Below are 17,613 nucleotides of genomic sequence, written 5' to 3'. Positions count from 1 at the left end.
ATGATAATATTGATGAGTTTTATACATGGAAAGGATATTTCTTTCCCAGAGCCTTCAAAGTATGTTCATTGCAGATCAACTTTGAGTTGAATCTGTAAAATTCTGTGAGGACCTCGGAGGTCAGAGGAAAAAATGGCTTCTCTGTTTTCACTCCTTGCCTGTGATCCCTGACATCATTCCCAATATGTTTTTGTCTGTAGTTGTTGACATGTTGTAGATTGAAAGATCTCTGAGAGTAGGGATCTATTTTGTATTTCTTAGCATCCCCAATATTTAGTACAATAACCAGCACATAGTTGGTCCTTAATAAATGTTGTGACTGGCTGAGACAGGGATATAAAGGGACACAGCATGGTGTAAGAAGAAAACCAATGGCTATGGATTTGGTGGACCTGAGTTAAAATTCTACCTCTATTTACTTAGGATGTGTCTGACCTTTGGCAAGTAACTCAATCATCATCACCCATTTTGAAGATAAGGGATTTGAGCTATAGGTCTACCATCTATGATCTCATATAATTTTAGCAGTTAAAATACTAAGTATTAATTAAGTATGTAAACAGAATTGTGACTTCTCTCCCTGTCCCAAGTCATCAGATCATCTATTTAGAGCCCAAAGGGCCTTCAGATGTGACCTAGTCAATCTCCATGTTTTTACAGATGAGAAAACTGGGTCCCATGGTGGTAGAGTGACTTCTCCAAGGTCATACAGATAGTGGCATAGTGAGAATTTAAGCCAACATCCCAAGGCCCTAAATCTTGTGATTTTAATTTTTTTTTTTGGTAAAGAGTTGATGTTTAAAAAAAACAGTGGTCTCCACCCCTTATCAAATTGAACCATCCCTAATATCAACAAAATACAACAAAGCACAACACGCTGGGGCATTGACCTTGTCTGAATGTGTATTTTGTACCTGATGTACTACCTTTCTGCTAAGAGGTGGCAGGCCTACTCTGGATACTTTGTATTGGTTTTCTAGTGCACCACATTCCCCATTTTCACTTTACCATCTATCTCCTTTCATGTGTTCTATGCTTTGGTTAAAGTTCACCTCACTGTGGCCTGGTCCCCCCTCCCCTCCTCCCCTCTTCTTCCTCCCCTGCTTCTCTGCACATACCATTCCTTGTGCTTCTTCCTTGTGCTCCTCTTGCCTTTCTCTTTTCTGGTTGTTTTCCCCCATCTTTTACCCAGTTCAAATGCCACCTCTTCCAGGAAGCTCTCTCAAATCCCTCCAGGCTGCTTTCAACCCCAGAGTTCACATAGCACTTGGTTGTCTCTTTATTGTCTTTATCATGGGTGGGATCCAATGTTCAGCAATTTGAGGGACGAATCACAGGAGGAAGAACTGACCAGTACATAGCAATTTAAGATTTGCCAAGCTAACATTTAGAGCAATTTAAATTTTGAGAAGCACAAAAACAATAATAACATAATGATAGCTAGCATTTGTAACTTTATAGTCTCATTTGTTCCTTACAACAACCCCATGAGCTAGGTGCTATCTATCTATCAGTCTCCCCTTTTTATTGTGGAGGGAACTTGAGCCCGGAGACATCAGATAACTTGCAGAGAGGTCACACAGCTGGCAGGCATCATGGTCGGGATTCTGACTCCCCAGCACATTATCTATGAGCCTTCACTTCCTCTCACATCGATACAATTAAAGATCTGTAGAAATAGTTTGTATTAAACTTACTAGGCGTGTTTCATGTCCCCTGTCATATGCTGCTGTCTGTATAATAGCTGCTTAATCAACCTATCAGTTAGCAGGCATTTTATTTTATTTTCATTAATTAATTAGTTTATTTTAGTGAGGCAATTGCAGTTAAGTGACTTGCCCAGGGTCACACAGCTAGTAAGTGTCAAGTGTATGAGGCCGTATTTGAACTCAGGTCCTCCTGACTCCAGGGCCGGTGCTCTGTCCACACTGCACTGCCTAGCTGCCCCAAGCAGGCATTTTAAAAGAACCTACTATGTGTCCTTATTAAAGGTACTGGGATAAGAAGACAGAAATGGCTCAGCTTCTGGCCTCAAGAAACCTTTATCCTCTTGGGGAGACATCATAGACATATATTTATCTACAGAATCTGTACAAAACGAATACAAAGTAATTTGGGGGGAAGACAGCAGCAGCAGTTTATTTAGTAATTATTGGGATTTATATAATTTTTATTATAACAGTTATTTTATTTCCTAAACCCCTTCCTCCTGTACCACAGTACAGTACCTCCATAAAGGCAAGAATCCCATGTCTCCCTAATTTTGCTTCTAAGTGATTAATAAATGTTTATAGACTTGAATCGAATGAGCCACCCGGTGGTCAGCTTGGAGAGCTCACCCCCTGGGGCCTTGTGACCCCTTTGAAATGAACTGCTTTGTGGTGACTTACCTGTGAAGGGTGAGACAAATGCCTTTGACCTCATCTTCTGTGGTGTGCAAATCACCAGCTCAGCTTGCTAACCGTGCGCTCCCCATCCATCATTCAGCCCCATCATCGGTGAACAGGAGCTAGAAATTATGCTAAATTTCTGCCTGGCTGCCATTAGTTGATTGCTTTCTGTCTTATAACTGCACATTTATGCAGAATTGACAAAAATGGAAGTTTGGAAGAGAGGGCTGTGTGTGTGTGTGTGTGTGTGTGTGTGTGTGTGTGTGTACCTATATACATCTATTCCTAGCTACCTGGCTGGACTCTGGCATCTTCTATACTTTGTATGCCTTGGGAGTCCTATAAGCCTGTATTTTGGGTTACTCTGCTTGTTTTTTTTTTTATCTTACTTTTTCTTTTCCTTCCCTTTCTCCCAACTTATAGCACATTCCATTTCAGACTTGTCTGGCTAGCTGCTTTGGCCAAAATACCAATGTTCTTTGATGAATCAGGGAGCATGTCCATTATATGAGGCAGCCATTCCACTTTCCCTTTGTAAGGGGAGGATGGAATCATTTCCCTTAGAACCTTCTCAGTTTTATCTACTGGGATGAAATTGAAGGAAGAGTTTGGATGTGAACCTTTCATCCTCATTGGAAGGTTTAAGTTCCACAAGCTTGTGAAATTCTTGCCTTTTTAATAATTTTTAGGAGCTAGAATGAGGATCCTTGGTCTTGCTTACCTTCTGCCTGGGCTGAGTGTTGACCTCCAGCAGCTCTCTCAGTGTACCCTTTGTTCTATGTTTGTCTGACATATCCGGGCTCTCAAGTGATTCATAATGGTTTTGACTATGTTATTTTGGTTTCTCTTTCTTCCCCTTTGCCTCCTCTGACTTACTGTTTTCCCACACACGGTTTTTCTTCCATTTGCCTTTTCAGAGAAGATGAATTTTTATGCCTTTAGGGAAACTTTACTGCAGTTTTCAAAACAGTTTTATTATAGCAGTTTGTTTTTAATAAAAACCTTATGATAAAGGAAAACGCTGTGATCCTCCCTTCAGCCCACTGCTTATTGAATTGTTCTTTGTAAAAAAGAAAATAAAAAAAAATAAACCAACCGCCAAGCAGATTTCAAGTAAAGGGACTTCATTCTTGAATCCAAGGATGTATAGAGCAGATTCCACACCTGGAGTTCCCACCTGTCTGTGGAAAGGAGGGAGCTCTATTTCCAGATCATTTCTCCACAATTGAGTTTTCAATACAATTCATTATTGTTCATTTGTTGTTTCTTATGCTGGTCAGGTTTTCTCAAAAGTCAGTTTATCTTAGCTGCACATTCATGAGAACTAGATAGTGAAAAAGGAGATGAGATGGGCCAGGGAGGGTGGAGGACAGACAAACAATGAGATCCCAACAGTTGTTTCTCTGTAGGTTGGGATAATGAACAAAATTCCAGGGCATGTGACATTAATCTCTTCTTCTATCTAAAGACATGACTTAAATGCTTATTTTTCCTTTTATGCTTCTAAAGGGATGGCAGAGCTCATGGAAGTATAGGAGGTCAGTGTTACTACTTTCATACAGATGCTCAACATGCAAGACTAGACCAAGAAGATGCTTTTAAAAATGTTTGAATTTTCATGTGGATTTGATTTTTCTGATTGTGTCGTATGTTTTGAAAAAATCTTTTCTAAGTTCCTAAAGAATGTCAAAGGCAACTTTGAGGCTCTACAGAATAATAAAATGACTACTTAGTAATTATATAGTATTAAAAGGTATGCAAAGCATTGGATTTGCATGATCGCATTCAGTCTTCACAACCACCCTACTTTTACAGATAAGGAAGCTGGGCCTGAGAGACGAGAAGTGTTTTGTTCAGGGTCATGCACCTCATTAGGTCTGAGATGATATTTGAACCCAGGTCCTCCTGGCTCCAAGTCCAGCACTCCTATCTCTACTATGTTATACTACCATTATTTACCACTATTCCATGGTCTCAGATATTAAACGCCCTGTTGTTCATTAAGACCTAAAAGGTATGGCGCTGAAGTTTTCTGATTTTATGTTTCAGATTGACCCCAATGAAGAAGTTCATGCTAATGATGACGAGGAAGATGATGGAGAATTGGCTCTATGGTCCACGGAGGTGAAGAGAATTGAGTTAATTAAAGGCGTTGATGGCTTGGGATTTAGCATTTTGGACTATCAGGTCATTATCTCCATACTATTTAGTGATTTTTTTTTTACTTCTTTTTGTCATTGAATGTATCTTTATTATGTATAGCTATTGATCAAGTGTTCATCTCCATTTACCAAGAAAAGCAAGATGTTGTACATACTGACTTATCTAATAGACTCACGAATACACTTACAGCTATATACCATCACCTGTAATTTGCTGATAGAGAAAATCTCCTGGGTCACTAGTGCGAGATTATGTTATCTATCAATGTGTATGCAGGCTTGTTAGAACTCAAGTTTGGTGAAATGATTCCATATACCTAGAGTTTCTTCTGTCCACAGTGGAAAGGCTTGGCATTTGGGCTGAAGTTCAACTAGGAGAACTCAGGTCTCCTTAACCTCTGCTTTCATGTGGGAAGTATGTGGGATTCCATACCCATTAACACTTTGTTAATGCAGACAATCTTTAGGAAAACCCAGTATAAGTAAAGGGGCAAAGTTTTATAGTGGATTCCAGGGAGATGATACGTTTCCAAGGTATTCTCTTTTGAGCTCCCTTCTGATATGTAACTGACTTCCCTCCTGAGCTAGGAACTGATGTTAATATATTCATTAGATTTTGTTTTCCATATTAAATCAGCATGTAGCAGTAGATTATAAACTTCTTGAGGGTGAGGGATGGTTTTGTATCAGTCAACAAAGCATTTTGGGGGGGAGGGGACAAGGAGGGTTAAGTGACTTGCCCAGGGTCACACAGCTAGTAAGTGTCAAGTGTCTGAGGCCAGATTTGAACTCAGGTCCTCCTGAATCTAGGGCCAGTGCCTTCTCCATTGCACCACCTAGCTACCTCCCAACAAAGCATTTATTAATCACTTAATAAGAGTGAAGCACTGTGGTAAGTAATAGGGATAGAAAGATAGGCCAAACCTCAGTCCCTCTTCTCATGTTTTAATGTCCAGGTAAGATAGGGTAGATGGAAGGCAGTCTTGGAGGGAATGTGCTGGTGATAGAAGGCACTGGGGAAGGCCCCCTGCAGAAGGTGGGATTTCAGCTAAGTCTTGAAGGAAGTCAGGAGGCAGAGGTAAGGAGTGAGTGCATTCCAGGCTGGGGGATGGCAGCCAGCGAAGAGGCACAGACTTAGAAGACAGAAGGGCTTATTTTGGAAGGACCTAGAAGGCCTGTGCCATTACATTGCAGAGGATGTGAAAGGGAGTAAAGAGACAGAATGCTGGATGGTGGGAAGGAGAAGCCAAACAGAAGATTTTCTATTTGATCCTGGAGGTGATAGGGAGCCACTGTCATTTACTTGAGTGTGTGTGTGTGTGTGGGGGGTAACATGGTCAGACCCAGGCTTTTAGGAGATCGCTTTAGCAGCCAAGGGACAAATGGACTGGAGCGGGGAAGGACGTATTTTTCTTTGAATAATGTTTTTTTCATTTTAACATCAGTGCTTGGCATATAGTAAGTGCTTACTAAATGCTTATTGACTGACATAGTAAACGCTTAAATGTTTGTTGACTTCAATGTAGTGACTTAATGTTTGATGTCTGATGCAAAGGTGGAGCTGGTAGAGAAAGACAAAAAGAAATATGTTGAGCTTTGTGGCTCAGGGTTAGGAGTCAAAATCGGAGTAAAGCTTATAGAGTCCCCAGAAAGCTGATGTCAATATGTTCAGTACACTTTGCTCATCAAGAAAATCAGAAAGCGAGGAATGTGGCTTACTCTGAAAAGTGCCACAAAATCAGAAATGGCTTGTGTGGTGAAAGAGAGGAAATGTTTGGCTATTGTTGTGGGCCTCATTTTCAAATCGACTATCTGGGCACCAGCTTGTTGAAGCTAAGATCCCAAATCTCCACCCAATTCAAGGGGAGGATAAAGTGGAGAATAAGATCTGAGCAGGAGATAAAACATATCCAACCTGATCTGAGTCCTCATGGTAGCAGCCTGAGCTTCCAACTTCGGTGTCTCCCTATTACCTCCAGGGTACCCTGTAGGTAAATAATAGGTGGTGATAGAAGGATGACATTTGCAATTGCATCACAGACTTGCAATCAAACGAATCCACTGAGATTCTAGTCAAGGATTCTTTAGGAAGTTTTTTTTTCCTTTTATGAAGTCTCAGTTTGCTTCTTTGCCCTGATGAAGACTTTACTACTTCTATTGTGGAACTTAAAGAACTTCACATTATTAAGGTAGGTGTGTGTGTGTGTGTGTGTGTGTGTGTGTGTGTGTGTTTATCTGTCTGTGTCTGGGTGTAAATACCCTCACCCACTCATGTAGCTTGCTTAGTTGGTGTGTGATGGGAAAGTAGATGAGAAATATAGTCTGGTAGTATTTGGAGAATTGAAGGTATGGTTGCATTTGGGGAGAATGGGGAAGATCTTGGTAAGATGCCTCTTGAGTTTTCCCAGTCAATGGGCTCTGTTTAAACGTCTGTGTTTGATTATCACAGGGAATTAAAACTCTTGGCAAGAATGCTCTTTTCTGTAATGTGCATATTTTAATATGCTAGTGCAGCCTTAGCTCACTGTGGTTTAATAAAGCAAAATGTACTCTCTCTCTAAGCACATAAAATGCCTACTGATGTAAAAATCAATTCTTTCCTCATAGAAGAAGACAATCGGGAACAGATGAAAAGACAAATACTTTTAGAGCATTATGTAAGAACATAAAATCCCAAATTTTGCCAGTGCAGTTTAAGACAACCCAAAATAGATCCTTCCTTAGTCATTTTTGCTGGCATGTTAGCTGGCATTGACAGCTGCCCCTCTCAGCCACTAGAATATCTCTTCAGAAGGTTCTTAGCTAGATTGGCTTTGGAGTTGTTGATCCAAACTAATGAATACTTTTCATAATTACTTTTCTTTAGTTTAATCTCCATTTTGGAATTTTTAGAACTGCTTCATGCCAATTCAATCTCTAGAGGCAGTGTGACCTCATGGATTGAGAGCTGGATTCAAAGCCAGGAAGACCTGGGTTCAAATCTTGTCTCTGACACATATTGGCTGTGTGACCCAGGGCAAATCCCTTTACTTCTTAGTGCTTTAGGCAATCCTGGAGGACTACAAGTTTCAGAGGAGATACCTATTTGCATTGCTGTAGAGAATTTCCTAACTGGGGAGGCCCTGTATCAATGAAATCATATATCCAGTCCAAAAAAAATTAGATCTCAAGAGGTAAACGAACCCATATTTTCATTTCTTGACTCCCCTGGACCCAATTCACTCGACTTATCAGTGAACTATGTGATTCTGGCTGTAGTGATTTTTAACAAGACAAAGGGACATTACAAATGAGGGACACTTAAGTGGCACAGTGGATAGAGCAATGACCCTGGGGTCAGGAAGACCTGAGTTCAGATCCAGTCTCACACACTTATTAGCTGTGTGATCCTGGGCAAGTCACTTAACCCTGATTGCCTCCAAAAAACAAATAAGCTTCCTGATAATGAGGAGTAAATCCAAATATTTGCTTCCATGGTATGGAAATGATAATGGCAAATTATTTGTATTTGTCTTAATTCCATATATAATTAGTATTATATTACTATATGAATAATTTACATTAATATTTATAGAACTCTCTCAACATTAATCCATTTGATCCTTAGTACAATCTTGGGAAATAGTTGTTCTTGTTATCCATTTTTTATAGCTGAGGAAACTGAGGCTCACAGAAGGGTCACAGAAGGTAGGTAGGAAGTCTCTGAGACAGGATTTGAACCCACATCTTCTTTATTCCATTACATCATGTTTGGGATCTGCCAAGAGTCATCCTAACCTCCTTTATCATCTTCCTTTGCAGCAAGTATTCTGTATGAGAATCATGGCTCAGAATAGTAACCCTGGAGTAACCCTTGATGATATTGTTACTCATGAACAGAAAAAAAGCTTAGATTGCTCCTAGCATGGTCTCTTTCCAAGGCCAGAAGACTTTTAGGTACTTTAGGTCTTGTGTAGAACAAGTTGTACTTGTGGAGAGAGGCCCCACATCTCTGGCAAAATTGTTTAATTAGAAACCCTTGTTCCCTAAACATGGTAGTTCATTACAGGTTTATTCAATTCTAAAAGGATTAATTAAGTTTTTCCTTAATTAATGTAACCTGTGTGACAGGTACTGTCCTCAGCAGAGAAAAAATTCATCAGCTTCTACTCTTAAGTTTACATTTTTCCAGGGATATATGATTTGTAAACAGAGAAGTAAATAAGAATCCCTATAGTCACAGTAACAACTAGCAGCAAAGTACTTGTCATGTGTTATCTCTATTGAACCATAGCACAATCATGTAAGATTGGTGCTATTATTATCATCCCCCATTTTTCTGATGACAAAACTGAGAGAGGTTGGGATTTACCCAGAGTCAGATAAATTTCCAAGGCAGGATTCAACCTCATATCTTCCTGACCCAATTTGATGCAATAGGCTGGTGTGCACGCACGCGCGGGCGCACACACACACACACACACACACACACTGCAATGAGGAAAAAGCTATAACCTCTGGAGCTGGGGACTAGGAAAAGACTCATTTAGAAATTAATGGTGAGGTACAAAATCTTTTTTATGCAACCCGAACTCTTCTCTCCAAAGAGTAAGCATTTATTAAACTCCTATTATATGTCAGGTGCTGTCCAAGGTGCTAAAGACACAAAGTGAAGCAGTCCCTGATCTTAAAGAAGTTACATTCTATTGTGAAAGAGTGTGTGTGTGTGTGTGTGTGTATGTGTGTGTGTGTGTGTGTGTGTATCCCAGAGGTATATATAAAATTAAGATATATTTTCATGGTAGGGATGCAGGCAACTGAAGCTAGGGGATTAAGAAAAATTGGGAGGGGGGGAGATGTGCTTTGCAGTATCCATTTACTTTTGAATTCAGAATTTCTTGCTCTTTTATAACTGTTTCTTCATCTGTCCTTTCTCTCTTCCCTGTCATTGCTATTGATACATAGGCCTTCATTTTTCTGCAAATTTCATTCTTTCATTTTAAAAGGGAGTAGAATATTTCTTTGCTATGGAGCAATTACTAGAAAATTGATTTTTGAAAATCCTTAATATTAGAAATCTTGCTCTTTAGTTCTAAGAACTTAGGTCATTTTCCTCTCCAGTTAAGCCTCAGATGAAGAACACTGACTGAAGATCCCTTCATGGTGTGTACATCACGTTTTTGTTGTTTATCAGCAGAACGCGTGTCACTGTCACCTACTGTGACATTTAGATGACAGGGTATCTCAATTTAAAGTTTGGTGTTGGGTGAGTTAATTAATTGGGGAGGTTATCACTTGCTGTAATTAGGTAATAAACACTAATGAGGGGAAATAACTTTTGCCAGACCAGGTGAAGGTTTAGAACAGCCGTGAAGGCCATTTCCTGGCCTGGGGCGCATCTCATCTCTGTTTGTATCGTTTCTCTATGGGATTCCTTCAGAGCAGCTTCTCACCTTTATCTGAAGCTCAGTACAAGTTGTTGAAAAAGCTTAGCAACATAAAAGGGGTATTTAGGTACATCACTAAGGTATTATAGGAGTTCCCATGGGGGATGTTAATTTTAATGATGAAGCTTAAATACTTTGGCCAAATAATGAGACGATAGGACTCATTGGAAAAAACCCCTGATGTCGAGAAAGGTTGATGATTGAAGGAAAAAAAGAAAAGGGGCTGACAGAGAATGAGAAGGATGGATAGTGGCAGGGAAGCAATGAATATGAGCTTGGACAGATTTCAGGAGATAGGAGATGATAGAAGGATCTGGTGTGTTGCAGTCTACGGGGTCACAAAAAAATTGGACAAGATTAAATGACTGAAAAACAACAACAATAAATAAATTTTAATGAACCACTCCCCCCCACCCCCACACTGTGGTTTCTTTTATCACTAAATTAGCTAGAATTGGTAGAAAAGCTCAGTTAAATTTTAAATTTGCTCTAGTCCAGGGATGCTTGACCTGGGATCTATGGACCCCTGAGGAGTGTGTGGAATGATTTTAAGGAGCCTGTGAAATTGTTTCTTAAATACATTTGTAATGCTTTGTAGTCTATATTTCATTTGATGCCTTTATAAACATGATTCTGAGAAGGGGTCCTTAGGTTTTATGCAGCCAATGGGGTCGACTAAAGAACAATGACCCCCACCCCACCCCCAGTCCTGGTCTAGCCTCATTGCACATAGGAACATAATGTCCCATGACAAATCCATAGCAACATATTCTCAAGGATACTTTGCTGGAATGTTATGCCTTAGAGGATCCTGAGGGATACTGTGTAGAAGCTAGTCTAGGAAGAGAGTGAGAGGCCGGTGAGTCCAGGCCATGGGCCTGGAGTGGGAGAATGAAGCCTTGTCTGGGCCTTAGGGCCCTGGAAACACCAGCATCTTCTGACCCTGAGGAAATCATGCAAACTCTCTGAACTTTTTTTTCCCCCTTCCCCAAAAGGGAGGTAATATACTAATATTGCACTGCTTAATTCACAGGAAATTTAAGAGGAACATGGTTTGTAAACGTTATGCAAGTCTAGGTTCTTAGTATAATTAAAAATACGTTTGATTTGTGCCTTTAGTTCCTCCCCCCCCCCCCAACTTGTTTTCAGTCATGTGAGCAGTTTGGGGTTTTCTTGGCAAAGATACTGGAGTGGCTTATTGTTTCCTTCTCAAGCTCATTTTACAGTTGAGGAAACTGAGGCAAAAAGGTTAAGGAACTTGCTTAGGGTCACACAGCTAGTAAGTATCTGAAGCCAGATTTGAATTCAGGAAGATGAGTTCCCCACACCAGGTTTGGTGCTCTATCCACTAAGCCACCTTTTTTTTCCTTTTTTTAAAACCTTCATCTTGTTTGTCCTTCATTCCCAAAGAGGACCATGATATCAGGATGGTGTCACGACTTACACTGAATTGGATTTAAGGGAGGGAGGGCTGTTGCAAGGTCACCAACCTCACTCTCCTCCAGAGTCATCTCAGTCCAGTGGCAAGATATACATCAAGATGACTGGAGATGGTCCCAGTATGTTTAAGACAATCAAGGTTAAGTGACTTGCCCAGGGTCACACAGCTAGTAAGTGTCTGAGGCGATATTTGAACTCAGGTTCTCTTGACTCCAGGGCCAGAGCTGTAGCGTTTCACATCCTACTTGTTTCCATAAGTATAGACCTTTTCTCCACCTAAGCAGTGAACTAGCCTTTTAACAACAACAAAAAAACAACCGGCAAAAACTGGGTGAGTCCCCAGATATTTTGTTACCTACTCCCTGGGTCCAGGAATGAGCCATACAAATACCAGAAGGTCGACTTGTTGTTCATTTTTTTTTTTTGCTTCCGTTGATGCTATAATTGTGCATCTTCTCTTGGTGCTAAAGGAACAATAATAAATTCTGAGCTTCGGGCTGTTTACTTCACTCTGCTGCCACTTAGGCAGGTTTTCCCGTAGTCCTCTGAGTTCCTCGTATTTTCTATTTGTGAGCTGTTACTGAAATGAAATGTTAAAATTATTTAAGGAAATAGAAGCCATCAGAGTAGATTGCAAGTGACTCTTCTCCTGTGGACTCTCTGCATTCCACTTGTGCCTGGGCTGCCTGCTGAGCGTGTTTGTGGAACGGCCTCAAGTCTAGATGACCCTTGCCCCTTTCAGGTCTTCCCTGTATCTGATCTGAGGGCCTCCCGTACTTCCTGTGACCCGCAATGATCTGTTCACTTACTGTTTACTGTTGAAGACTTCTCATTTTAAGAGTGAGGCCTCTCCTTGGGCAATGCATCGTAGTGAGTATGGCAGTTTTGCTGATCATTCAGTCAAGCAAAATGATAAGCAGATCTTATCTGTTCTCTGAGGTCTCTTCTAGAGCTAAATCCTATGATCTTTTGCTTGATTTTAGACGAGCAAATAATCTTGTATATATTAGTCAGATATAGATCATCCAATGGACAGAGCACTGGACTTGGAGTTAGGAAAACTTGATTTTGAATCCTTTCTTCAGATACTTAATTGTTTTGTGACCCTGGGCAAGTCACTTGCCATCTCTGAGCCTTCGCTTTCTCAGTGCTGAAGTGGGGGCGATAATCACACCACTTTCCTCAGAGAGTTGTAGTGCATCAGTCAGAAAACATTTATTAGGCACTAAACGTTTAAAAAAAAAAATGACAGAGCTCACAGTCTAATGGGGAGAAAACTCACAAGCACCTGTCAGCAGATAAGCTATAGACAGGTGAAATTAGAAATAATCAACAGAAGAGAAAAGAATTAAGGGATATTGGTGATGGCTTCCTGTAGAAGGTGGGGTTTTAACTAGGACTTGAGGAAAGCCAGGGAGGTGAGCAGGTGGAGGGAGGTGAGGAGGGAGGGTGTTCCTGGCATGGGGAGACAGCCAGTGAAAATGCCCAGAGCTGGGTAACTGAGGGGCTTGTTTTGAGGGCCAGCCAGGAGGCTAATGTCACTGCATCACAGAGCAGGGTGTAGGAAGATTGGGAAGCTATGATGAGGAGCAGCTCGTGAAGCGCTTTGAATTCAAAACTGGATTTTCTATTTGCTCCTGTAATCCACAGGGAGGCCCTGGAGTACATTGAACAACGGGGTGATGTGGTCAGATCTGTGCGTTAGGGTGGATGAACTAGAGCGGGGAGAGATTTGTAGTGAGGATCGAATGAAATCATATCTCTAAAGCACTTTGCCATTCTTTTTTATTTTATTTTTTGCTTTTTTTTGTGTGGGGCAATTGGGATTAAATGATTTGCCCAGCTAGTAAGTGTCAAGTGTCTGAGGCTGGATTTGAACTCAGGACCTCCTCCTGACTCCAGGGCTAGTGCTCTATCTACTGCACCACTTAGCTGCCCCAGTATTTTGCAATTCTTAAAGCATGATATAAATATTATTTGTTATTACTCTTGTTATATTATTCTAGCCGATATCCAACAGGCTGATCTCCAACATTTGTTTGATGCTCTTTTAGATTCATAATCATTATAAATCAGAATATCAGAAATTCTCCACCCGATGATCCCACTGTTCTTTTGAGAATAACTAAGGTGCCGAGTGACCCAGAGATGATACATTTGGACAGTCTGGGCTTAATGTAGGCACCAAGCAGAGACTTCTTTGCATTTGGAGTTGTGCTGAGTGTCATACTCATAAAAATCCTGAAACTAACATTAGCTATGAATGCACTGAATATTACCTGTGGCACTTTTATTACTCCTAAAGATAAAATTGTTACTTAATAGAAACTTGATGACAATTTTTTTTCTGGCTGGCTTCTGCCTGCGCTCATACAATTAACACAGTCATTTGTTCAAGAAAGAAAAGCTTTTGTCTTAATTATAGTTTTTGTTATCATTGATGCAGAAAAACACCTGAACCCAGGTGAAAATTCAAACCTATTTTCATTGTTAATAGTCACTTAAGTAAGGAATTATAAGGCTCTTAATTAAGAATACAGACTCCCAGATGAGATGACTTCCTCTGCTCATGAAGGCTGGGGTCTTCTCTGCATCATTTAATTGTTAGAGAGTTTCCTAGACCCTGGGCAGATTCACTGACTTAGCCAGCAGTGGTCTGAGACGAACCCTTGCCTTCAAGGACACTGCCTCAATGAAAATGATTAGTTTGGTTGGGAAAAATAAATATGCTACCTAATTTATGAATTGTCTGTTTAGTTATTTATACCACAATTAACCCTTCAGCAAGAATAATTAGCCTTTAGCGAGAATAATTCATTTAAATAACAAGCTCTCTGGAAAGACCTTTTCTCCCTTAAGCCTGCTGCTCCCCCAGGGTAACCTCACCCTTTTCCTTCCGTTTGTGGAGTTGTGGTGGGGCTGATAGTACTTGGAGGTTTGGACCCCTGGGAATGGTGTTCATGATGTTCCATGGCCTCTGGTCTCTTCCTGTGCTCTCCCCCTTCCTTGGGTGGGGCAGCATCTCAGAGTCTTTTCTCTTTGGAGTCTTGTTCCCAGAGGCTGCTTCTTTCATGGAAGATAATTCATCTTCAGATCTGGTGGAATCCCTCCTCATGCTGTACTCACTCCACACTGAACAGACATTTGTTCACTAGGCCCCTGGCTCTGTGAAAGGCTGTGAGCTTACAAAGGAAAAAAAGCTGATATGGTCCTCAAGGTGCTTACTGTCTGTTGGTCCTGGTTGCGGCCTCAGAGAGGCTTCTTTGGGGCTGAGGTTGCCAGCTTGTGGGGCAACTGGTGAAAAACATGGTGATGGGAGATGAAACACCAGCAAAGACCCTGTTAGCCAGGATTGTAGAGTGTAAGAGGCAGACGAATGTTAAATAAGCCCAGAGAGATTGGTCTATATTAGGTTGTAAGGGGCCTTAAATGCCAAATGAGAGCTAAGGGGGAGCCGCCAGATCTTCTTGAGCAGAGAGACACTAGGTGGCACCACTTAAACTGGGGGCTTTTTGTGGTTTCCCTGCCTTACAATTCTGTGGTTTTAAGGTTCATCAGTTAATCAACATATATTTATTAATGTCTGCTGGGTGCCAAGCACTGGCGAGACAAGTGAAAAGAAGGAAAGAACCTTAATTTTAATCTCTCCCAACTCTCCTTCCCTCCATGATCTCATTTTCTCTTCTCTCATTTCTCCTTTGTTCTCTCACTCTTTCTTCGTACAACCTCCCCTTCTTCTTGTGTTCCTCCTAATTCTTTCTTCCTGCCCTCCTCCCCTTCCTTGGGTCAGGAAGACCCCTCAATTCCCCCAATTTCTCATTTGTAGCTTTCTTATTAGTCGTTATGGGGAGTATTTATTAAATCCTTTTTTGGTCATTCCTTCTTTTTAAGGTCCCCCAGTTCTAGCAAGATCCTTTGCATGCATGCAGAATAAATGAAGAAGAGATGTTTGGGTGGGCAGGTAGGTGGGTAGGTGGCTTCCTCTCTTGGCTGCTTGTCTGTCAGCCCTTCTTTGTGATTCCTCTGGACCTGTATGTTATTCTTGCTCTCCACCGATGCAGTACAAGTTTAGTTATTTGTAAAGAATAATTAGTACCATGTGCTTTTGGTATTGCCAAAGAGCTAGTATGCATGGTTTTCGAGACAAACATTTATGAAACGAAGCATCCCAAATAAACAGAAATCATTTGTCCCTACTTATGTTCAGTGCTTGAGTAATACTGGACATTAGCTCTAGAGACTGGATAATTTTCGGTTGAAAACAAAACAGGAGCAAAGAGGCCCAGCAGGCTCCTGGGTATTTTTCCTTTTTTTGACCTTGAAAATTAAACTTCTAGTCTATCTGCTTAATGGAGGCCATTATAGACCCCACCCCTCACCCAAGGCTAATTTAGCTGTTTCTGGTAAAATTAGCCAGAGACAAAGAGCCCTGTCAGGTGGTCCACATTCAACTCCTTTCCAGGTTGGTAGGCTCTCCCTGAGCCTGTGTCATAGTGCTTTTGGCCTTCAGGAACCCATATAGATGGTAGAGTTTTAAACTTAAAAAATTTTTTTTTGGAGGCACTTGGGGTTAAGTGACTTGCCCAGGGTCACACAGCTAGTAAGTGTCAAGTGTCTGAGGCTGGATTTGAACTCAGGTACTCCTGACTCCAGGGCCGGTGCTCTATCCACTGCGCCACCTAGCTGCCCCTAGACTTAAAATTAAAGACCAAGGTTTGAATCCTGCCTCAGATATTTCCAAGCCACGTGATATTGGGAAATTCACTTAACCTTTCTCAACCTCAGTTTCCCCATTTGTAAAAATGATTCAGACGATATATGCTCTAAATTCCTTCTAGCTTTATATCTGTAGTCCTATGAGACTAAGAAATAGTTATTTCCCTTTGTTCACATGCTCCTTGAGAGGCAGCGTGCAAGGGTGGACATTGTGGTATAGTTGGATTCAGTGGACCTGGGTTCAAATTTGCTCTCAGCTGCTTGCTATGTGACGTTGGGTCGGCTACTTTAACTGTCTTAGCATCTAGCTGGGGCCAGAGGGCCTGACGTCCTTTGCTGTTATAAATTTCTCGTCCTATGATTCTGTCTCCTCGTCTCTTGAAATAGAAGGCAGCTGGCTGGTGCACTGGAGAGGTCTTGGCCTAGACTGAGGAAGACCTGAATCTGAATCTAGCCTTTGACACTCAGTCGCTGTGTGACCTTGAGCAAGTCACTTAAGCCCTCTGTTACAGTTTATTTCTCCGTAAAACAGGGATAATAACTCCTACCTGCCAGGTTTGTTGTTAGGACAAAAGTAGATAATATTTTAAAAGCACTTTTCAATCTTTAAAGCGTTATATCAACATTGCTGTTGTTGTCGTTGATCTTTGAGGATAGGAACTGTTTCCTTCTGGTTTTGTATTTTCCAGAGCCCCCCACTTGCCTTACTTATCAAAGGTGCCTAATAAATGTTTCTTCAGTTGATTGATTGAATCCCTAGCAAGGTGTGTTGTCTGGGAATGTCCTGTGTTTGTTTGTTAATCACGCAACCAAGTGGTTGAAACAGAGATAATAGAATCTGGGTCTTCCTGATTTCTAATCCAGCGGTCAGTCAGCTAACATTTTTAAAGCACCTACTATGGACCAAACATTGTGCTAAGTGATGGGGGTCCAAAGAAAGACCATGACAGTCCCTGCCCCCAGGGAGATCCCAGTGTAATGGGGGAGACAACAAGCCAGCAACTATATAGACACATAGTTTAGCCACCAGGATAAACTAGAGGAACCCAATAGAAGAAAGCTTCTCTTCATGATGCCATCCTCTCCAAATAATGAAAGGCCCAAGTCACTACTGAACCGTTCCGTGCTCCTAAGGGTCTTCTCGATTTAACCTCCAGATTTGACCTTACTTCTTGGTACTTCTCGGTTGTCCCTCCTTGTGTCACACAAATGGCGGGGGAATAAAACTAGAGGAATTTGAGTTTATCAGATGAATGGTAGTTAATTAGCTGTACTGAGCCCTGAAATCACATTGTTCTCAGTCCCAGACACCATATTGTAAGTAGGACAATAGGAAATTCAGTGGTGGACCCAGGAAGTGAGGATGAAAGGTTGCATATAATACAGATGAGATGAAGCTGAAAAGGTTAGGAAGGAGCCATGTAGTTGAAGGCCCTGAATGCCTGGCTGAAGGAACTTGGTCTCTACTCAGTACGTAAA

General features: G+C 41.2%; 1 protein-coding gene across 2 annotated transcripts in view; it reads left to right on the top strand.

Moving 5' to 3' along the window:
• Nucleotides 1-17,613, top strand: part of PATJ (PATJ crumbs cell polarity complex component) — a 320,690-nt gene that overhangs the window by 84,594 nt on the left and 218,483 nt on the right. For both annotated transcript variants that reach the window (XM_044002310.1, XM_044002309.1), the window contains one exon: nt 4,440-4,577. In XM_044002310.1, coding sequence (XP_043858245.1) covers nt 4,440-4,577 — 138 coding nt within the window. The remainder of the gene's footprint in view (nt 1-4,439; nt 4,578-17,613) is intronic.

The sequence above is a fragment of the Dromiciops gliroides genome, chromosome 4 (genome assembly GCF_019393635.1).
Source record: "Dromiciops gliroides isolate mDroGli1 chromosome 4, mDroGli1.pri, whole genome shotgun sequence".
In the NCBI taxonomy this organism is placed as follows: Eukaryota; Metazoa; Chordata; class Mammalia; order Microbiotheria; family Microbiotheriidae; genus Dromiciops; species Dromiciops gliroides.
Note: the sequence above shows the minus strand (reverse complement) of the source record. Positions and strands in the feature narration are given on the sequence as shown.